Raw genomic sequence first — 22,521 nt, forward strand, 5'->3', positions numbered from 1 at the left:
AGCATTCATGTCTTAGGTAGCCATTACAGAGGTGGAAAAAATAATTTTTAAAAAATAGGAAATACCTTTATATACCAACAACAAAGCCGAAGGAAGAGAAATTAAGGAGTCGATCATTTACAATTACACCCAAAACCATAAGATACCTAGGAATAAATCTAACCAAAGAGGCAAAGAATCTGTACTCAGAAACCTATAAAATACTCATGAAAGAAATTGAGGAAGACACAAAGAAATGGAAAAACGTTCCATGCTCATGGATTGGAAGAACAAATATTGTGAAGATGTCAGTGCTACCTAGAGCAATCTACACATTCAATGCAATCCCTATCAAAATACCATCCACTTTTTTCAAAGAAATGGAACAAATAATCCTAAAATTTGTATGGAACCAGAAAAGACCAGGAATAGCCAGAAGAATGTTGAAAAAGAAAAGCAAAGCTAGCGCCCTCACAATTCCGGACTTCAAGCTCTATTACAAAGCTGTCATCATCAAGACAGTATGGTACTGGCACAAAAACAGACACATAGATCAATGGAACAGAATAGAGAGCCCAGAAATGGCCCTCAACTCTATGGTCAACTAATCTTCGACAAAGCAGGAAAGAAGGTCCAATGGAAAAAAGACAGTCTCTTCAACAAATGGTGTTGGGAAAATTGGACAGCCACATGCAGAAGAATGAAACTAGACCATTTCCTTACACCACACACAAAAATAAACTCAAAATGGATGAAAGACCTAAATGTGAGACAGGAATCCATCAAAATCCTTGAGGAGAACACAGGCAGCAACCTCTTCAACCTCAGCCACAGCACCTTCTTCCTAGAAACATCTCTAAAGGCAAGGGAAGCAAGGGCAAAAATGAACTATTGGGACTTCATCAAGATAAAAAGCTTTTGCACAGTAAAGGAAACAGTCAACAAAACCAAAAGACAACTGACAGAATGGGAGAAGATATTTGCAAATGACATATCTAAATCTACCAGATATAGATTTATATCCAAAATCTATAAAGAACTTCCTAAACTCAACACCCAAAGAACAAATGATCCAGTCAAGAAAAAGGCAGAAGACATGAACAGACATTTCTGCAAAGAAGACATCCAAATGGCCAACAGACACTTGGAAAAGTGCTCAACATCACTCAGCATCAGGGGAATACAAATCAAAACGTCAATGAGATACTACCTCACACCAGTCAGAATGGCTAAAATTAACAGGTCAGGAAACGACAGATGTTGGTGAGGATGCAGAGAAAGGGGAACCCTCTTACACTGTTGGTGGGAATGCAAGCTGGTGCAGCCACTCTGGAAGACAGTGTAGAGGTTCCTCAAAAAGTTGAAAATAGAGCTACCCTACGACCCATGCACTACTGGGTATTTACCCCAAAGATACAAATGTAGTGATCCAAAGGGACACCTGCACCCCAATGTTAATAGCAGCAATGTCCACAATAGCCAAACTATGGAAAGAGCCTAGATGTCCATCAACAGATGGATAATGAAGATGTGGTATATATATATACAGAGGAATATTATACAGCCATCAAAAAATTGAAATCTTGCCATTTGCAACAACGTGGACGGAACTAGAGGCTATTATGCTAAGCGAAATAAGTCAATCGGAGAAAGACAATTATCATATGATCTTACTGATAAGTGGAATTTGAGAAACAAGGCAGAGAATCATAGGGGAAAGGAGGGAAAAATGAAAGAAGACGAAACCAAAGAGGGAGACAAAACATGAGACTCAATCTCAAGAAAGAAAATGAGGGTTGCTGGAGTGGAGGGGGTTGGGAGGGATGGGGTGTGGTTGAGTGATGGACATTGGGGAGGGTATGTGCTATGGTGAGCACAGTGAATTGTGTAAGACTGATGAATCACAAACCTGTACCCCTGAAACAATACATTATATGTTAATAAAAAAAAATAGCAAATACCTTATTTGCCTTTTTTTTTTTTGAGAGTGAGAGTGGGAGAGCACGGGGTGCGGGGGGCCCACTAGAGGGGCAGAGGGAGAAATAATCCCAAGCCGACTTCACGCCCAGCAGTGAGCCTGACGTGGGGCTCCATCACACGACCCTGAGATATGACCTGAGCCGAAATCAAGAGTTGAACACTTAACTGACTGAGCCACCCAGGCTCCCCTTATTTGCCTTTTTTAAATGCAAAGGAAAAAAAATCATTGAGGTATAAGATGAATTAAAGGATCAGTTTTAACCATACTGGATACATGTCATAGAATCTGTTTTAACTGTAACTAGTTATTAGCAAGGAAGAATAGGAGAAATGAAATCTACTTGTTTCTCTTGAACTTCTTAAAGTTTTGAGTGCTTGTTTAGAAGGTTTTATTCCTAGGGGCGCCCGGGTGGCTCATGTGGTTAAGCATCTGACTCTTGATTTCAGCTCAGGTCATAATCTCAGGGTCATGAGATAGAGCCTGGAGTTGGGTTCTGGGCTGGGCATGGAGCCTGCTAAAGATTCTCTCCCTCTGCCCCTCAAACCCTCTCTCTCCCTCTCTTAAAAAAAAAAAGAAAAAGAAAAAAGGTTTTATTCCTCTATAACAATTATATGAATTTAATTGATCTTTGAGTGATTCGTTATTTTTGTTTCAGTTCCAATTCTGTCATGTTGCATTGGTTTTTCCAGGAGAACATTTGGAACATGGTATTTGGAAATTTGTTTTGGCTCAGGAGTCCTCAAAGACTAAATTTGACTTATCCCGGTCTTGTTCAGTAGATCTACTCCAAATCAGTTGCTGCTGTCATCTCTTTCTAGTTTGTCTGGACTTCTAATAGAAAGGGAATTAATATTCTTTAGCCTTAACACTTCTTACCTAATCAAGCAATCTCTTTGCTAGAGATTAATTTCCAGTCTGCCTGAGTTTTCTTTGCAATCTAAAAATGTTCTCTATTCGCTTCCAGATATGGCCTCTCTGGCAGTGATGTCCTGGATAATGTAGCATATGCTCGAGGGTTCAACACAGACCACCAGACCCAGCTCCTTTATCAAGCATCAGCCATGATGGTAGAATCTAGGTATGTGCTCAGTGGAAGACACTGAATCTTATATAGGCTATTTGGCCAAATTGATAGTAACTTGAAATAGAAATGGGGAGATTTAAGTTTTAGTTCTTAGTCTGACACTGTTGCATTGTGGTTCAGGTCAAGTTACTGCCATAATCCATTCGAACTTATTGGAAACTTTACACATTATATAGTGCCTCAGACACGAATGCTGTACAAATATTTTAATAAAACATTTATGTACAAGTATAACTGAATATGACAGCTCAAGGTAGTGAGGAAGAGAGAATTTGACCCAGGCTCAAAATTGGCTTCATAGAGTCCTTGTTCACTGTAGGTACGCACTGCTAATTGTAGACAGTGCCACTGCCCTCTACAGAACGGACTATTCGGGTCGAGGGGAGCTTTCAGCCAGGCAGATGCACTTGGCCAGGTTTCTGCGGATGCTTCTGCGACTTGCTGATGAGGTAAGTTGTGGGATCAGGACAGAGAATGCCTACCTAATTTTCAGGGGCCTTGCTGGGAGGCCAGAACATCAGGGCCTGGTTTCACAGATACGAAGATAATATTAATCATTCATTACTTTGTGGGGAAAGGGGTGGCAGCAGTAAGGTCCTTTGGACATTAAAAAAATGACATTTATCCTTTCTCCATCAGTTTGGTGTAGCAGTGGTAATCACCAACCAGGTAGTAGCCCAAGTGGATGGAGCAGCCATGTTTGCTGCAGATCCTAAAAAACCTATTGGAGGAAATATCATTGCTCATGCTTCAACAACCAGGTAAAGTGATGGGATAGGCGACTTCGTCTTGGAATGTCATATTAACTGATGTAGACATGAAGATACAACATTTCCATTTAAATCCAGTTAAAGCTACTGTTGTATAATTAGACACATTTGCTAAACATAATTGTCATGCTCTAATATTAGTGCATATATTTGCTTTCATTTTATAAAGGAATTAATAGCCCTCAAATTTGCAAGACTGAATATGAAGGATATGCCTCTCTCTCATTTTTAAAAAACTGTTTCAATGTGGAAAATGTACTAAGGTGGGGGGCAGGGTAGGAGCGGATTCCTCCAGGTTGGAAATACCCCTAAGGAATACAGAAAAATTCCCCAAAGTCCTAGGAAGTATATAGGTCTGAAAAAAAAGAACTAGATCTACCATAAATAAGAAAAATATTTTTAAATTATAACTTTGGTCTGGTGGTTTTGTTTTGTTTTGGGTCAGACTGTATCTGAGGAAAGGAAGAGGGGAAACCAGAATCTGCAAAATCTACGACTCTCCCTGTCTTCCTGAAGCTGAAGCTATGTTTGCCATCAATGCAGATGGAGTGGGAGATGCCAAAGACTGAAACATTGGGGTTTTTCCTGTGATAAACCTTAAGTGCCTAATGGAGAGGACTGCTCCCTGGGGTTCTTCATAGGCCTCTTCCTGTTGTGACTGCCAGAAAAAGGCTTCCGGAAAAACAGCTATTGTATTGGCTTTTCTGATGGTGTAAACAGGAGACAGGTCAGTAGTCACAAACTGATCTGAAATGTTTATTCCGTCTGGAGTGTATTAATTTCTATGTGAATTATTTCAGGGGAAGCAATACCTTTCACATAGTGCCTTGGGGTTGACTCAGGACTAACAGCTGTCTACTGGACAATCTTTAGTTCTCTGCAGACAGAAGCTGGGGAGACTGGATTCTTCTCTCACTGTCTGAATAATGTTGAAATGCCTGTGTGGCAAAGAAAGTGGGTCTTCTCAGAGGTTCTTTTCTTTCTGCCAGTAAAATTCTGTCAGTCAGAAGCAGGTTCTTAGTTTGCCTAAATTATCTTATGTAAGAATTTTTTAGTTAAGGGCTATGGAGCAGGCCTTCTGGACCACCAGCCCTTCACCATCTACTTAGCAGTTAAAAAACCAAGAGTAACTCAAAATAATTCTGGAATCTTAAGCATTTAGGGGGTCTTTAAGTAGATTTAGTGTGGAGCTGCTAATAGTTATTTGTGCTGTTTGAGTATTTCAAGATAGGGCCTTTAAAATAACTTTTTGGCACTGGGTGATCAGTTTCTATTGCTTTAAAATTCAAAAATTTTAAAGGGAAGTCATATATTCAGATGATTGAGCTTATTATCCTTCAGTCTAATAGAGATTATTACAAGATGAATATCCCATGGCTTTCCAGTGGCCTTTGTGAGTCTTATGTTGTAGAGTCCTAATACTTGTCCGGATTATTCTACTTCAGGGGTTTGAGATCCTCCTCTTCTTCAGACTTCTACTCAGGATGGCTTTTAACCAGCTCTTTGAATTTCAAAAGGCCTTGTCAGCTAGTACTGGGAGGAGAGAGAGAGAAAATCTCTGCTGTTGCCTGTGCTGATCCTACTGTAGGTAGGGAGATAGGAAGACAGTCAATTTAATGCAGCTTTGTTTAAAGAATGGAGTACCTCTCCGGTCTTATCTCTCATTTCTATACCACAAAATAAACCTAGGATGATATAGTAAGCCAGAGTGACAGATTCTGGAATGGAGGCTTGGTTTTTTGTTTTTTTTTTAAAGATTTTATTTATTTATTTGGGAGAGAGAGAGAATGAGAGATAGCACGAGAGGGAAGAGGGTCAGAGGGAGAAGCAGACTCCCCACTGAGCAGGGAGCCCAATGTGGGACTCGATCCCAGGACTCCAGGATCATGACCTGAGCTGAAGGCAGTCGCTTAACCAACTGAGCCACCCAGGCACCCAGCTTGGTTCTTATATAAGAGCATTTCAATCCTTCAGTCCTATAAACTTATGTTATTCTTGTAGGTGAGATTTATCAGGTGAGATTAGGCTTTGTGCTGTTGGCCATAAGAGTAGCCTAGTTGGGGGCGCCTGGGTGGCTCAGTTGGTTAAGCTACTGCCTTTGGCTCAGGTCGTGATCCTGGAGTCCCGGGATCGAGTCCTGCATTGGGCTCCCGGAGTCTGCTTCTCCCTCTGACCCTCCCCCCTCTCATGTGCTCTCTCCCTCTCTCATTCTTTCTCTCAAATAAATAAAATCTTTAAAAAAAAGAGTAGCCTAGTTAGAATAGGCCTTATTAGGCTAAAATAGGCGCTCAGCCTGTGTTTCACATGCAACTAAAATTTCTACTGAAAGTAGCTTTAACCCAAGAGCTTAAACTATTGGGTGCTACTCTTCTATTTGTCTGTAGTAGTTTCAGTAGTAGGAAACAATTACGGAAATGTCAGGCAAGAAAGGAGCTGATGGCAAACATAGGGGAATATAGTCAAATTTGGTTTATTTCAGGTTTGTACCAAAATATATTCCAGGCAACTCCTCAGATCACTACTTCACAGTCTCATAAGCCTTATGCACTGGTGTCCTTCCAAAAGCTGCCAGGACTCTGGAAGTAAAGCAGCCCAGCCCCTCGGCCCAGGATAGTTAGAACTGATGTGATAGGTGAGAAGGGGGCAACATCCACGGGCTGCCCGGACCTTTCCTTTTACCCTGATTGACAGACAGGGTATGGCCTTAGAACTGTAGAGCTTAGAGTCAAATATTTATTAATAGAAAAGATTAGAGTACAAGTTCTGTGTTTTGTTCTTAGAGCTCTTTGAAGTTCATCCACCTCACCAGCAGGCTAAAGATAGCCCTCAGTGCTATATATATATATATATTACTCTTGATTTTTCAAGAATTCACTTAACCATAGCAATCCTGGCCTTATGTACTTCCCCAATTTCAGATAAAATAAGGGATTAGAATAAATTAACCAGTGGGCAAGAAGAAAGAAATTGGGGAATGGTTATGGATACCAGTCAGACCCAGGAGTCAGGACCACCACTTAGATTCCTGATGATCTAAGCAGGGCAGTCTCCCTCAAGTCACGAAGGCCATTGAAATGTGATTATTCTCTTAAAATTACTTCCAATTCTTCCAAGTCCTTCTGGAAAGCTGAATCCTAAGGGAAACAAAGACAAGGACTCATTTCCCAAACCACTGATACCTTCCCTGCTGAGCTCTGTTAACCACAGTCTTGAACCTACTTTCCCAGAACAGCCTGCAGCCTATGAAATCTGCCTCCTCCCCTAGGAGCCTATATGCAACAGTGTAGACTCTTTTGTAGGGAAATAAAACCTCAAGGGAAAATTTTCTTTCCTGTAAAGGTCACATGATTCAATAATGGAACAAAGTATTACCTCGTTGGTGACATCCGGCAGCTCCAGGGCTAACTTCATCCACTGTCTAGCTTCAGAGTTTTTTCCTAGTTCTCTGTAGCACTGAGAAGAGATAACAGTGAAAACCTGGGAGAACCACCACCAGGAGACTGACTTTGAGGACTTCCCATTATTTATCAACATATATAGTTTCATCTACATTGAAAAAAAAAAAAAAACAGGTGAATTTACCTTGGAAATATATACCCTCCCTGCTTTGGAAAATCCCGGCTGTAATTCTTCAGCCTAGAAAAGGGAAGAAGGCATTTCAGTAAGGAAATTACCAAATTCAAGTCAGGCTGAAGTTTATTAAATAGAGCTTTCCAGCCCTGGTCTGGGGAACTCTATCTTTATAAGCTGTCCAGGTGGTTCTGATTTTCCCATAGAAGAGACAGGCATAAAATTGCTCCCTACCAGAAATCCCTCCCTTCCTTCCCAATACTTTATACCTTTAGGAAGCTTTGGAGGGCATCCTGCACAGTGGCACTGAGAGGGCTTTCAAACAAAGCTGTAGCAGTTTTTTTTTCTAACCAACTCAGGTGAGAGACCTGCCACCAAAAGATCAAAAAGTGAATTAAAAGGTGGTTTGTTTTGTTTTGAGAGAGAGAAAGCTGGTGAGGGTGGGGCCAGAGGGGGAGAGAGAATCTCAAGCAGATTCCCTGCTGAGCTTGGAGCCTAACACGGGCTCAGTCTCATGACCCTGAGATCATGACCTGAGCTGAAACCAAGAGTCGGGAGTTCAACCAAGTAAGCCACCCAGGCGCCCTGGAATTCAGCTTACCTGGTAGCACCACCTGCCAAGGAGAAAGTGAGCCATAGGGTTTTCTGGCTGGAGAGCAATGGCTTTGTCCACGTGCTCCTGAGGGAGAAAAAATACAAATTGACATCAGAGTTGCTGAAGGAAGAACAAGAAGTCGTAGAAACCGTAGGAGCATCCTTTGCAAGGAGCAAGGAAAGAGCCGCAAATCTGGACTAGAGCAGCACAAGGGAAGGAAGAGAAGCCTTTCCTCACCTTGAAGCTAAAGCCACTCTGGATGCGCCTCTGGATGCTCTCATGCTCAGCCAGCTGACCACAAAGCACTGCATACCTAAGGGGGAAAGCCGCAGCAAGCTCAGGGACAAGACACGGGCTTCCCATCCACTGCCCCCTTCCCCCTCAAACAGAGCTGAAAATAGCATCTCCATACGTACAAAATTCCTCTTTTCACAGATCTGTGGTCCCAATTCATAATCCCCACACAATTCTCCAAAGTATGCTAGGTACAAAAAAGTGGGGTCCACCACAGTAAACTTCTCATACTTAACATTTTGGCAGTGTCTCAGTCCAAGTCTCCACAAATTTCCCCCTATAATGAGTACAGCCACTGGGGGTTGTAAAAACTTAAAAAGCAGATCTCTAATAATCAGCATCAAAATGTAAAGGACCTAAGTACATTGGTTCTTATCTCCTAAGCAGACACTAAAAAGTCTCATTAGCTTTAGAAGCATACAGGCATGTCCTGGGGAAGCTATATTCCAAGACAAACTGGGATACTCTAGGAAATTCTAATGTTAATTTGGGAACCAACAGAAGCAGAGGGAGAAAGGCTTCAGATTTTAGTCCTCTCCACATCCTCCCAAGGGAACAAAGCCAGCCAGCTTCCCATATTCTGTCTTCAAAAACAAAAGTCTCACTACTCCATCCTCCCAGCATTGTTTCTGGAAGCACAGTTGACATTAAATGAGTGTCTAGAGACCCAAGTTACTTTTTCATATACTCAACAAATATCGGGGGGGGGGGGGACGGTGGCATTTGTATCCGAAACTTCCAGAGGCTCATTTCCGTATTTCCTTCAAAAAGCTGTTCCCCAAGAATAAAGTAGGAGATCAATTTCCAGCCTTAGGAGTCCAGGAGCCCCAAGGAAATCCACAGGGAAGTGGCAATGACCTGGCCTCTGAGAAGAGCCCTTGCAGTGACAATCTTAGGACGGAAATATGGAAAGCAAAGGGGAGGTGAGAAGGGAATTTTCACTAAGACTCTGAGGTGCTGGAACCAGGCCCTAGGACACAAGTTGGCCTTGACCCATGGAAGTTGGAAGAACTTTGCCTCACAGGAGACAACAAAAGCAGGGCTGATGTTTTTGTAAGCTAATAAACTAAACTTCCTGGGGGTGAGCTCACATTCGCTTTAACTCATGCCAGCCAAGCAAAGAAGCCAAAGTCTACCACCAGCCAGGGATTACAGTTAGGGGGAAAGAAGAGCTTGTGCAGGAGCTACAAATTGTGCCAGCCTCCCTGAAGAACCAAGAACCCACGAATTTTGTAGCAAGGATGACTCAAAAAGCTACGTATTTCTCTAAGCTCCAACAACAACAAAATCTTCGAATTCGCCCTTGCCTCACTTCCAGGGCACCTTCCAAAAAAACTCCCCTGGGTCCCTGGTTTGGGTTAGGCCCAGCCATATGGTAATAAAGGCCAGAGCTCCCTCTCCTGTTTCCTCTGGTAGAGAAATGGCTCTCTTCCACTGTAACTCATGCTAGCTCTTCCCAGGACCCCGCAGAGTGTTATTACCACTGGTGACAGTCAGCATTCCCATCCCCCTTCTTCAGGGCAGCCTCTGCTTCTTCTTTTCCTGTAGGGACAAAGGTGATCCAGAGTTGACAAGGGCTCCCATGCACACTTCCACATGAGGGGCTATGGCAAGAATGACTACTCTAGCTCTTACCAATCCCTACCCAACCCGGGATTGTTTGCAATAATTTTGAATGTGAGAATGAAAAGCTGCAAATAGCTTCACAGGGATAATTTCTGCTTCACCTCGTTGCTTTCCCTAGCTCTGTCATCAGCTGCCCAACTACCTTCTTTTTACAACACCCACCTGATGTGTTTAAAGCTTTTTTTTTTTTTAAGGCAGTGTGTGAGCAGTGGGGGTTGGGAGAGAGAATCTCAAGCCGACTCCATTCTGAGCGCAGAGCCCCATGTGGAGCTCGACCTCACAACCCTGAGATCATGACTTGAGCTGAAACCAAGAGTCCAACACTTAACTGACTGAGCCACCAAGGTGCCCCTCAAAGCTTTTTTTTTTTAAGATTTCATTTATTTATCTGACAGAGACAGCGAGAGAGGGAACACAAGCAGGGGGAGTGGGAGAGGGAGAAGCAGGCTTCCCGCTGAGCAGGGAGCCCGATGTGGGGCTCGATCCCAGGACCCTGGGATCATGACCCGAGCCGAAAGCAGACGCTTAACGACTGAGCCACCCAGGCACCCCCCATCAAAGCATTTTAAATATAAAAGAACCCAGTGGCAATCAAACTGTCCCCAACAGACCAGTCATTTTTCAAAATCCCAGGATTCTCAGTGACATAGCAGTGACAAGCCCTGAGCTTGGCATCATTCATATGCACCCTACCTGCCAGGATGCAGACTTTGGCAACAGAGTTGTTAAGTAGATCCCAAGGACTCCTAAGCTAGTAGTATTCTTCCAAACTGCTGCTCACGGGCACTCACCAAACATACTCTACTGATACTCTTAGAGAACACCTGCCCCACAGGCTCCATAACTCAAACCAGATTCCTAAGCAGCAGCAAAAAAAAACCTCTTCAGATTAAGAAAGCCCTCTCTTGCAGCTGGGGAGTGAGAACAAAGAATTGTGCTAGTATGATACAACTACCCCTAAAAACATTTGCACCTGTATTAATCATGCTGTGCAGAGAAGCAGAGACTGCTGGCTCAAAAAGGAAGCAGAAGTCCCTGGGAACCAGAGTTTCTCTCTCGTGAGTAACTGAGCCACAACTGCCCTGACAGCCTATATCTTGGTGGTTCCCCTGAGCCCCAAACAGATGGGCCAGCTCCACCCCCGGAATCAGTCACCTTCCCATCAGGAATCTGTCAGCACTTACCATTTAGGGCATATGACTTCTTCTCAGTCACCTCTTCAGTGAGCTCACACATGTCGCTATAGGCCCGGGCCAGGCGCCAGAGAAAGTCCTGCCGGCTTCCATACTGCAGACCAAACAGAGGGATGGATGAGGCCCCTCTTCTTCAGCTGCAGAGAACTGGGGCTCTGGCCTTCTTCCCAAGCCGTAGGTTTGAGTTTCCAAGCTAGTGTGTTTCAAACTGACATCAGGCCAGCCTTAGGCACAGCATTCCACCCCCACACAACCTCCCACCTGCAGTTAGCTAACTGGTGCTATGTCATCTCTGGCCAGCAGATGCGCCAGCCTCCGAGTGAGGGCATTCTGGCCTGATAACTGTGAGGAGGAAAGGTCCACTCGAAGATGAAATGAGGCACAATGAGAAGTCTTGCTGACACAATGAAAGATGTGAGAATGCCCAAGAGAAGGAAACATTCTAACTCCGGGGCATTTATACCTGGGTGAGCATAAATTCTGGCAGTACACCAGAGGAGAAGGAAACTGTGGCTGAGTGACCTCCACACTTGTCACTTGGGATGGAAACTTCAAGTAGGGCAGGCAGCTTGGGCTCTGCCTCAAGGGAAATAAAAGAGGAAAAAAAAAATATTCCAGTCCTTTCCACATTTCTCTCCACTGTAAGAGGTAGTGCTCTTTGGCAGGAGCTCTACAAGAGGCAGAGGACTGTGGTGAGGAGGCTCTAGGGCAGGCGGTTCAGCCAGGCCCCAAGGGGCAGTGCGTGGCCTACTTGGAACAGGATGTGCAACCCTGGGGCATCCATGCAGAACCAGCCATCTCACCCTCATTTCCCTTCCTAGGGCATCTTGCAGGCTTACAAGTGACAGTGGCCTTCCTCCATTCCCAGGGGGCGCTGGGGGGGGCTAGTGAGGGCAGACAGGCAGCTGGGGCCTTACCGCAGGCTTGTTGCTGAGCAGCAGCTGGAAGCCCTCCCGCTTGCCCTTCTCGCTGCCCTGGTGTAGCTCATCCGCCTGCTGCAGGAGGGGCAGCACGTCCTCCAGGCCAGGGGAGCCTCCAGCATCCAGGGCTCCAGCCACTGGGCCCAAAGCCACCTCCGCCTCCAGGTCCGGAGAAGCCTTTCTCCCCATCTTTACAGTCTCACAGCTCACTTCATCTTCCCCGTCATCACTGTCCCTGTCAGAGTCCCGCTCATAGTCAGACTCGGCATTGGCTGTGGTGTAACTGTGGCAAAGAAACAGAAGTGACAGGGTCAAGGGAGATTATTTAGCCTCAGAGCTCTAGGGTCTGTCTCCCACCCACAAAGCGGGACGCTTCATGGCGCTGCTGTCCAGAGCACCGAGTAAAAACCATTTCTACCACTTAGGGGCAGAAATGAGTACTTGAGAGAAAGCTTCCTACGGGAACCACGGGCTGGGAAAATGATTCTGGAAGGAAAGTGACCAGCTGGGGGCACTGTGGCAGTCAGGGGCCAATACAGAACCCCCAGCCGAGCTACCAAGTTGGCCAGATAATCAGAAAAAGAAAAAGGCTAGAAAGAAGCCGCCTAGAAAGGAATGTAACAAAATGTTGCTAGATCTCATGGTAGAAGAATTAAAGGAAGTTTTTCTACTTTTTAACATATGATTGCTTTAATGAGCATATGTTCTTTTAGGTAAAAAAGAAACACTTAAGATAAAAAAAAACCGTAATGTGGGTGGAGCTGATCTCCTGAGCTAGATGGCTTACCAGGCTAAGGGTTTGTCAATCATTTTTGCCTTATCAGCCAAAAGCACCGCCAGAAACAACATGGGTGGGTGCCAGCCTCTGAGACCACGGGCAGCCTAAATATCTACATTTTCTTTCTCAATTCAAGGTATACCTTTGTCCTAAGTCAGCAGCCAAACCTAAACCACAGTAGGAGTAGCCCTTAGAAACCTTAGGAACTTGCTCGGGGTGGGGAAAGGCCACTCTGCAACCGGGATCAGGAGAGGAGGAAGATGCAAACAGAAGGGCCTGGGACGGTATCTCTGGGGCCGCCACAAGCCAGGGACATGTCTCCTTGGAACCCCCTACTTTGATGAGCTCACTGAAGAGGTGGCCACATTTCTCTTGGATCTTGGCTTTCACCAGTGGCTGATGAGGGTGTTCTCCCTAACTGCCAACTGAATCAGACAAAAAATTGAGCAGAGGACAATGTCAGACTTCCAGGGGCTAGAAGCAGACACCAGAGAAACCTCCAGACCTGAGTGAAGGAAAAGCAGGTTCTGTCAGAGCCAGAAGGTTCTGAAGCACAGGGAAGATCTTAGGGTCATTTAGGGATAGGCCTTCCTCCTGGAATGAAAGACAGACAGGATACCTACAGCTGGCGCAAAACAGACCTGGAGAGATGAGAAAGGCACCTACAAATAAAGGCAGGACAAGACAGTGTCAAGTCCGGCAGCAAGTAGTAGGCCAGAAAGCCAGACCCAACAAGGAGGTGGGCTCCATCCGGAAGGTACTAAGCGTGCAACCAGACCGAGGGCGCAGTCTGTGCCACTGCTTCACAGAGGAGCTTCCAGACTCATCTAACAAAGGGCCCCAGGAACAGCTACTACAGGAACCTGTAGGGTATCGACCTTAGCTTCACCTTGCTTTTTAAGATGTTATCCAAGTTCTTTCCCCTCTAGCAATGTGCAGTAGAAACGTTAGAAATTAGAGGGATAAGGAAAAGTGGCATAGGATTTACAACCAACCTGGGTGGTGATGAACAAGACCATCCAGGGGCAGCCTCGACAGACTCCCAACCAATTCTGAAGCCTTGGACAATAACCTGCCCAAATGAGAACATCAAATCAGAGTCTACCAGCACCTCTACTCAGCCCAGCCAGACCGAAAGGCAAGACGGGTAAATGGGTTACCTGGGGTAAGGAGCTAGAGTCTCGGATCTCCTGTTGCTAGAAAGAAAGGGAGGCACTACTGCTTGCTCAACTCCCTCCAGTGAGGAGTTCAAATCCCGAGTCTCCCAGGGAGGGACCCCTGCTCTGACCCCTACAATGCATAGCATCAGCAGTCTCTCCAGGGAGCTCAACGTGGCTGAGGAAAAGGAGTGGTCAGGAGGGACTTTGCTGCTACCCGCAGAGTAAGAGCTGGTGGAGCCTGTGAGGCACGGACGCTCCAGTGAGGCCGAACGGCGAGGAGGCCTTTTTTCCACCTCAGCCCCACTCTAGGGAGCTCTGCCTTGCTCATGTGCACCCTGCTGGCTGGCATGCAGTGGGCGGGCAGACACCTGTTGCCTGAGCACAGACATCAGCCTCGTGAGCTTCCGGGCCTTCCAGAGTTACGTGGGCTGCGTCTCTGTGTTCACACTGGGCTCTCACACCTGTCAGACCACCAATCCAGCCCTTGGAGAAATCCACCAGAGCGAGGGGGGTCCCTTTTGTTAACATGCCCTGTGGCTTTTGACATCTGACAGGGACTGGCAGGGACCTTTGAAAAGGCTCTTTGGAGCTGTGCCCTTGGGTGCAACACACTGTTCCCACATACAGTAGAGACTGTGGCTCCTTCAGAGCAAGGAGGCCAGAGCCACCCGACCCTATCCCTTGAGGAGAGCCCGCAAGTCTGTGATCAAGGACTCAGTCACACACATATCCCCTTTTGATAATTAAGTTTCTTTCTTTTGACTCCTCTAAGCCCCGTTAAAGGGGCTGAGCTAAAGCATTCAAAGACATCCAGGCATGGGAGACTCTCAGTGGTGGGGAAGATAAGACCGACCTAAACAAGGTGATAAATGCCCAAGGAGTGGCAATGAGGTTGCAGGCAATCCTTGGCTGGAATGCCTGGGAAGGCTTGCTGGGGGAGTTGGTGTTTTAGGGCAAGCTGGGTTTTGATCAGAAGAGAAGTAAAGCTATGTTTGGTACAATGTTCAGGGAACAAGCTTGTGGACCCACATGGTGACTCTGCCTCTGCCATATTCAGTCGGTCCCCTGGGAGCTGCTCAAAGTTGCTATTTTATGTGGAAGAAAAGGGAATACAGCGTTCAGTGGAGTAGGCTATTAAATATGCTTAGCCTTTCATCCCTCAAAGAAGCACTCCTCCTCTGGTCCCACATGTTCAAAGCCATTCCAGAGTTTGGGGTCTCCTCCCAAAATTCCCCCTTGACCTATATGGCACTGACCATGACAAAAAGAATTAATTCACCATGGCCACTGCCCCAGACAGCAGCCAGCTAAACTGGACTCTTGCACTATGTACCACCATCAGCTTCTACATGCCACAGGATCAGTCATGGGCTAAGCCTGCTAGTAATTAAGAAGGCCACCCTTTGTCTCATCCCATCATGGGTTGGCTGATAAGCCTGTCTTTCCCCTTATGGCCTTCAGAGCCCCAGTGAGCACCCCACGCAGTGAAGCACCCACAAACTTCCCTGGTTAAATCCCCTGGCCCTCACTGTTCCCAGAAGTTTGTACAACTTCTTTAAGATTTACTTATTGGAGAGGGAGAAAGAAAGCGAGTGCATGTGCACAAGCAAGCAGGAGGAGGGGCAAAGGGAGAGGGAGAGAATCTCAAGCAGATTCCCCACTGAACACAGAGCCCAACCTGGGGCTCAATCCCACCACCCTGAGATCATGACCTGAGTCAAAATCAAGAATCAGTCGCTCAACTGACAGAGCCACCCAGGCGCCCCTTGTACAACTTCTTAAAATCATCATTAAAGGCCTCAAGCTCTACATCTTTTTTTTAAGATTTTATTTACTTATTTTGACAGAGAGAGACACAGCGAGAGAGGAAACACAAGCAGGGGGAGTGGGAGAGGGAGAAGCAGGCTTCCCACGGAGCAGGGAGCCCGATGTGGGGCTCGATCCCAGGACCCTGGGATCAGGACCTGAGCCGAAGGCAGATGCCTAACAACTGAGCCACCCAGGCGCCCCGAGTTCTACATCTTGATCTTGGGCAGAGCTGTGACCTCTCCTTCTGATTTACCCTCTTACAAATGTTAAGTTTCCCACCCAAGTGACCTCCTTCAGTGAGTTGTATAGAGATGCTCCTTAAGTCTCAGGGTCCACTATCAATTACTTTGTCCCTCTTTCTTTTCAGCCCAGATATATCAAATACGAATTCCATTTCTGCCCCCTAATCTAACACAGCCTTCTGGAAACAGAAGTATTAGGTAATTGAAAAGGGCCACGTCCACTAACCCTTGACAATACAGATAATAGGGATCAGATAACTCCCAACAACAGAAGTCGCAAATGGAGGACTAAAGATCTTATCAAGACCTGGCTTGTTGCAAGAGGTGCCTGAGCAATCAGTGATCAAATCCAGTACAGATGCCCAATGGTAGTAATATGGGAAAAAAGTAGTAGTATTCTTCATTTTCTTAGAAAACCAAATGAGGAGAGGCAGGAGAATATACTGTCCCAAACAAGAAAATGAGGCTGAAATCTTTTTAAGATGTACTGACCAGATCATACTGCTATGGGTAGGTCTTCCCTGGGCAGTGAGTTGTGGCAGCTCTTAGTCCCCGGGAAGAACTCCCAAGGGCTGCATGGGACATGTCTTCCTGTAAAGGCCTTTCCATGCCCCCACACCCAAGCCATGCCTTAGATCACAGACCCTCACACCCCTGCAGATGAGCCTCACTGAGCCTGCACTTAATAGCTGTATAACTCTGGGCAAGGCATCAAACCTCACCAAGCCTCAAGTCTCCATCTGAGAAAAGGAAGAAGAGCAGCACCTACTTCCTAGGATCCCTGGGAGGATTAGGTGAGGAAATGGCTCTAAAGTGCTTGGCATGGGGCGCCTGGGTGGCTCAGTTGGTTAAGCAACTGCCTTCGGCTCAGGTCATGATCCTGGAGTCCCAGGATCGAGTCCCGCATCGGGCTCCCTGCTCAGCAGGGAGTCTGCTTCTCCCTCTGACCCTCCACCCTCTCATGCTCTCTATCATTCTCTCTCTCTCTCAATAAATAAATAAAAAAAAAAAATCTTTAAAGTGCTTGGCATGGTGTCTGCCAGAGGAAAAATAAACAGTAGTTAACATCATAAGGTGTTTCAGCTAAAGAAGGACATTGCTGCAAAGATCACCCTGAATGGCCGTAGGCATGTTTATAGCCGAGTCAGTCCTGTCCCAGCAGAAGGCTGGGCTGTTCTCTGTGCCAGTCTTTTCCTTGGGCAGGAAGAAAGGTCAGCCTCAAGACCTCACAGAGGAGCTGGCAGCACGCAAGGGTGGAAGCTGCCAGTGATGGCATCGGGCACCACAACAAAGACCTTCATTCAGACTCCACCCTTGAGACCAAGTTTCAAAATGGCACTATTGACTTAAAATAAAAAAGCCCTTAGCCTGACCACGTTTGGAGGCTGTCCACCAGACTCGTGCCTGCTGTCCCGTATCGCAATGAGGCCTATGGTCAGACCGGCTGAGCTACCAAGGACTCGGTCAGCTCCCACCTGTCAAGATGGCACGGGAGCGCGAGCGCGCCTCCCCCGTGGGAGGAGCGGAGCTTCCAGGAGAGGGGAGCACAGTTAGAACTTAGAGGGCTCTGGAAACCTGGCTCAGCCACTGAGTGAAGGAAATAAAGTCCGAAAACAATACTTATAAAGTCCTTGTGAAAACACAGGCAAACGTTCAACTAATGTTATGGGAAAAATGAAAATAAAAATTAACGAAAAAAACGGCAACTATGTGAAAAACCAACTCCGAGGAAAATGACAGCTGCAAGTAATAAGCATTGTTAACATCTCATCTGCCTGGGTGACATAAGGTGGATGGTTTTTGTTTAACCTATTCCTTATTTTATTCCTGTATACCCTTACCTTGTTCCCAAGATTATTGACAGCCGCTCAGTGTGACTTTTCCACGGATAGACAGTACTTCTACAAAATGTAACCTGGCTGAAGCTACCCCTGCCTCCAGGAGAAAGGACTCACCCGCCTTCGCTCTCAGCATCTGTGAATGTGGCTCCGGAGGTGGCTGTGAAGTAGACAGAGCTGGACCCAGTAGAGTCACTCCTCTCCCGGGCAAATGGGAACCTTCGCCGCCGAGCCACTCTCTGGCTCTCTTCCATGTGGGATCTGAAAGGCAGGGCCCTTTAGAGAGGGTGCCATTAGGCCCCAGCCAGCCTGTCTTTCTCCTCCCCATGAGGGAACCTCTTACTCCTGCTGCTCATTAAAGGGCCAAACACAGAGATAATCCCAGGTTTCTACCCTTAGGACAACACGAAGGGCAGCTCCCCGGACCCAGCCTGCATGGGCAGAGCAGCTAACTCAGAACAAAGCATGGCAGCCGCTACAGCAGATCACGAGGGCCCTAAAGCAGCAAGGAACTTGTGGAAAGCAAGGTACCAAGCCTACAGCTTCCCAGCCAATTACGTGAGAAGCTTAAAACGGGCTTCTTCCTCAGAGAGAGCAGCAAGGCCAAGACACAGCTCAGCTGAGAAAGCCAGAGGGGCCAGGAGAAGTTGAGGGGCAGGGGGCAAGGCGGGACCGAAGGCTGCATCACTCACCGGACCTCCCCAACAATCTGCCCAGCCAGCCCCTGCAGGCTGCTCCTCAGCTCCTCTACCTCACGCCGCAGGGCCACCAGACCGGTCAGCACCAAGTCCACGCGCTCCAGCACCTCCTCCTGGCCTTCTCGCGGAAGGCTGGGCAGTACCGCAGCGTCTCCAGCCTCGCCGGAGACTGCCCGAAAAGGCCTCACTGAAGGAAGCACAGCACAGTGATGCTCAGGGGACAGAGTGAGGAAAAGACCATGGACCTGGAATTTAAGAACACTTGCTTCTCACTGGAGCTCAGTTTACCAAAACCCTTGAAGCTCAGACAGTATATGTTCATAGCTAAGTCCCGGTAACAAGTCTTCAAGTTACTATTCAAAGAAAAAAGAAAATCAAGATTCCCAATCTCTAACCAAGAGCCCCCTCTGTTCCAAGAACCTGTCACACCAGGGCCTTTAGCAGTATCACACGCCACGGCAGGGGACGTAAAATGCTTGCAGTACCTAGAAGAACGCAGTACCTAGAAGGCAGGACACCTGCCCTGTGAAAGGAAAACAAAACCCTCTACCTGTCCGTCTAGTTCCGGTATACCAGGCAGTCAGTACTAACCCCACAGCAAAACTAAAATTGAGCCCAAATTCTGAGCTTTCACTTCACAAAGAACAGCAAAGGAAACTCTGAGATCCTCTCAAGGACTTCATTTAGTATCATCAAAGAAGGGCAAAGAGAAAGGGGCAGTTACTAAGAGACAAGCCCATCCACACCCCATGGGAAAAACACCATTCCCAAGCCCTCATTTGAGCTCTGGGTAAAAATTCCCACAATAAATGCTAATAAACTGGTAGCTACCCAAGGCCATTGGACTGGAAAATGTAAAAACAGTAAAGAAACCAGGAAGGCAGGACCCACAGTCCAGGCAAGCATGAATGTGTTAAAGGAAATCTACTAAGAGTCTAGGCTGGATTACAGTACACACCCAATATCATTCAAGAATTTCTTGCTCAAGACGGCAAGAAAAATCTCGGGGGGGCACCCAGCTGGCTCAGTTGGTAGAGCATGCGATTCTTGATCTAGGGGTTGTGAGTTCGAGACCTTAGAGATTACTAATTTAAGTATAGAGATTAAGTGTAGAGATTAAGAAATTAAGTCATTAAGTGTAGAGATTAAATAAAACTTTAGAAAAGAAAGACCTCTGGGAACATAGCCACTTTCTCCAAACATCTACTGCTAAGAACGTACAAATAAAGCTCAAGGAAAAGGAAAGACAAGCACACTTGAAATACTAGGTTACTAGCCAGTTGCAATCTAAATTGATAACTCTTTGAAGACTCTTCTAAAACAAACTTTTCCAATCCATCTGGCATTTGGTAATCAGAGAAACACTCATTCCCGATTAACATAGGGTGACATGATCTCAGTGCTTCTCTATTACACACACTTGAGGAGAGTGGTTTGAACCAGCCCTAGATGCTTTGCTCAAATAACGTAAGGTCAAAGTTCTGCAAAACAAAAGCAATATCCATTTCAGCTGTGGCTGGCTTCTAGCAACATTCAGCTTCAACTGCAGAACATGCACTCCCACATCCATACTGTGCAAGTTCACAGGACCAGGTGACCAGGCCCAATCCTACCACTTAATTGCTCTGTGACACCCTGGGGAAAGTTATGCAATCTTTTCAAATCTCCATTTTCTCCTAAGAAGGATTTAAAAAAAAAAAAACCAACTTGGATAGTCTCCAAGTTCCCTTCAAATTCTAATACATAATACATAAGCCTCAAGACTTAATTCCCCTAAAATCAGTTTTCCCTTCTGCCATATTTTGGACTCTTATTAAACCACTCACCCAACACTAAGCAAGTGCCTTTAAAACATACGTGGCACTATTGTGGCCTGAACTAAGAGTGAAAGCTAAACAGCCTTTTCACAATATACTTTCCTGGGATTACAGGAAAAAGAAAGAAGAGGAAGGCTGCTTTCCTTTTCAATAAGCTTTACAGAAAAGTGAAACTCTCAGGCACCCCCCACCCCCGTTGTCCTGTCCCACAGGCTCTGCTAAAGGCAGCCCGGACCCTAGGCCCATCCGTCAGCCACCACTGTGGCCTCAGGGGACCGGCTCGTACCCTGGCGTCCTGGCTCTGGGGTCTGCGTGTAGTCCAGGGAGTTAGGTAGGCTCTGGCTGTGGCCATGGCGCTGGGTCCGTTTCCACCGCTGGCTGTAAAGGGCACACAGGAATCCAAGGCCCGCGGCGGTGCCCAGCAACAGTCCCAGCCCGGCTTGGGCACCGCCCAAGACCCCCAGTCTAGACATGCTGCACCTGCAGCCCACGTGAACCACCGGGAGTAGGCGGGGGGGGGGGGGACAGGGGGAGAGAGATTCGTGAGCGTGATCCTCCCCCCCCCGAAGCTCCCGACTACCCTCACCCCAATCTGGATCCTAGGGTTTCCGCCAGACCCCTGTGCCCGACTACCGTGCCTCTCACCCAACTTGGACGCAGCCTCCCCTCCAACATACCCGCAGCCCTGACCTCAGAGTCAGGTTTCTGGGCCTCCAACTCCCGCCCCCAGCCCCACGACACTGCAGACAACAAACCCATCGCCCCGGCTGCAAACTCCAAGCCACCCCCCGCGCCCTCGGAAGGCGCCCTGGCCCGGCAGCGGATCAACTCAGAACCTTACCCGGCCGCTCACAACCAAAGAAGCAGCCGCCACGGCCGCCGCCTCACGCTGTCAATGACCGTGACGTCATCAAGCGGCGCCAGCAGCCCCGCGCGCCCTTAGGAACGCGCGATGAGACGACCGCTCGGGGCTCCACTTCCGCCTACGCTTTTCTCAGGGGGCGGCGCCGGCAGCGAGCGGGAAAGGGGGACCGAGGAGCGAGAAGAGAGGTGGGGAGGAGGAGAGCGGGGTGACTTCTGGGTCGGATGCTCCAGCAGTACCCGTGTCTGGCCAGATGAGGTTCCATTTCCCTCCAGTCACGCCAATTTTCCTGCTGTTCCCGAATGCCTTTCTCCCTTTGCGTCTACTGCCTAGAATAACCCGTTGTCATTCTGGAAAACCACCCCTCCCCACCATTCCTTGACACTCTGTCAGAACTCAAGACTTTATTTGATTTCGGCTTGATTTACTCATGCATTTTTACTGGAGCCATTTACTGAGCACAAGACAGTAGCACCTTCGGCAGTTCACATTAGAACAGATAAACGGTTGGTTACCTACAAGAAGTCCCGGAGTCACCAGGGCCAGCTTCTGCCGGTTGACACTTAAAAACTCGTAACAGATGCAAACCCCAGAACTAAAAAAATCTTAAACTTAAATTATCCGTAGTACCTTAATCAAGAACAGGGTTATATACTGTTTTCCCATTTCCAGAATGTAAATGAAATTCATTCCTCTAATGATGACATTTTTTTAAGCACTTGGGTGAGGCTGAAACTTGAGTTGATCTCTAATTGCTTAAATTAGTTCAGATACCACTTCATTTTTTTAAAAAGCTGTATTCTTCAGAATTTCTGTGCCCACTGTGAAAATTAATAAAGGGAAACCACTAATGTAGACACAGGCTGCTAGAAGGGAAGACTGGAAGGGGCAACCTGATGTCAATTACAGGAAGAATTGTCAATTACAGACCCCTAGCAGAAGAAACTCAACAGAAGACAATCATAAATTACAGACTCCCACAGAGAAAGATGTACATTGCATCCCGTGCAATAAATCGGCTGCCCCTGCAATTCAGCCAATGAAAAACCATCATCACCCTAAACTCTTGCTACACTACAATGGATTGGTGTTCAAAACAACTCCTCCCAACTTCCCCGTTCTTTTCCATCAAGTAACATTCCTCTCCTTTTTTTGTTGAACTTGCCTATGGTTTTGTTGTAGCTTCCTTGTCCTGGATTGCAAACCTGTGCTATTCCTGAATAAACCTATGTTTTTGCTGGTAAAATAACTAGGAGTTTTAAGGTTAACACCACCATTACCCATCGATTTTTTTTTAAAGATGTT

At 46.7% G+C, this 22,521-nt stretch overlaps 2 protein-coding genes across 5 annotated transcripts in view; one reads left to right on the forward strand and one right to left on the reverse strand.

The window, feature by feature from the left end:
• RAD51 (RAD51 recombinase) overlaps nucleotides 1-4,573 on the forward strand; it is a 29,949-nt gene extending 25,376 nt beyond the window's left edge. Inside the window, exons 7-10 of the mRNA XM_025884576.2 lie at nucleotides 2,925-3,038; nucleotides 3,364-3,493; nucleotides 3,684-3,805; nucleotides 4,260-4,573. Coding sequence (XP_025740361.1) covers nucleotides 2,925-3,038; nucleotides 3,364-3,493; nucleotides 3,684-3,805; nucleotides 4,260-4,383 — 490 coding nt within the window. The 3' untranslated portion in view covers nucleotides 4,384-4,573. The remainder of the gene's footprint in view (nucleotides 1-2,924; nucleotides 3,039-3,363; nucleotides 3,494-3,683; nucleotides 3,806-4,259) is intronic.
• A 1,690-nt stretch (nucleotides 4,574-6,263) lies between these two features.
• Nucleotides 6,264-21,297, reverse strand: RMDN3 (regulator of microtubule dynamics 3). 4 transcript variants are annotated; one of them, XM_025884428.2, is made up of 13 exons: nucleotides 21,196-21,297; nucleotides 20,641-20,834; nucleotides 18,532-18,724; nucleotides 17,957-18,100; nucleotides 12,010-12,295; nucleotides 11,084-11,186; nucleotides 9,755-9,815; nucleotides 8,217-8,292; nucleotides 7,986-8,063; nucleotides 7,654-7,752; nucleotides 7,397-7,450; nucleotides 7,187-7,267; nucleotides 6,264-6,948 (listed from the first exon to the last, which is right to left on the reverse strand). In XM_025884428.2, the coding sequence occupies exons 2-13, from the start codon at nucleotides 20,825-20,827 to the stop codon at nucleotides 6,895-6,897; spliced, it is 1,416 nt and encodes a 471-aa protein (XP_025740213.1). In that variant the 5' UTR covers nucleotides 20,828-20,834; nucleotides 21,196-21,297; the 3' UTR covers nucleotides 6,264-6,894. The 4 variants fall into 4 exon arrangements, with proteins under 4 accessions (XP_025740213.1, XP_073732908.1, XP_073732909.1 ...); XM_073876807.1 differs by having other exon boundaries at nucleotides 18,532-18,782; XM_073876808.1 differs by lacking the exon at nucleotides 7,654-7,752.
• Between the last annotated feature and the right edge of the window lie 1,224 nt (nucleotides 21,298-22,521).

Source organism: Callorhinus ursinus, unplaced genomic scaffold (genome assembly GCF_003265705.2).
Source record: "Callorhinus ursinus isolate GAN/ISIS: 27379988/994484 unplaced genomic scaffold, GSC_fseal_2.0 scaffold25, whole genome shotgun sequence".
Taxonomy (NCBI): Eukaryota; Metazoa; Chordata; class Mammalia; order Carnivora; family Otariidae; genus Callorhinus; species Callorhinus ursinus.

Excerpts from the sequence above, each read along its gene's own strand:
- RMDN3 (XM_025884428.2), bottom strand. The coding sequence starts at position 20,827 with ATGTCTAGACTGGGGGTCTTGGGCGGTGCCCAAGCCGGGCTGGGACTG. Across the intron at positions 8,293-9,754 it reads AATGCTGACTGTCACCAGTG|GTATGCAGTGCTTTGTGGTC; the intron begins GTAATAACACTC and ends TTTCCCCCTTAG. Across the intron at positions 7,451-7,653 it reads CCCTCCAAAGCTTCCTAAAG|GCTGAAGAATTACAGCCGGG; the intron begins GTATAAAGTATT and ends TCCCTTTTCTAG.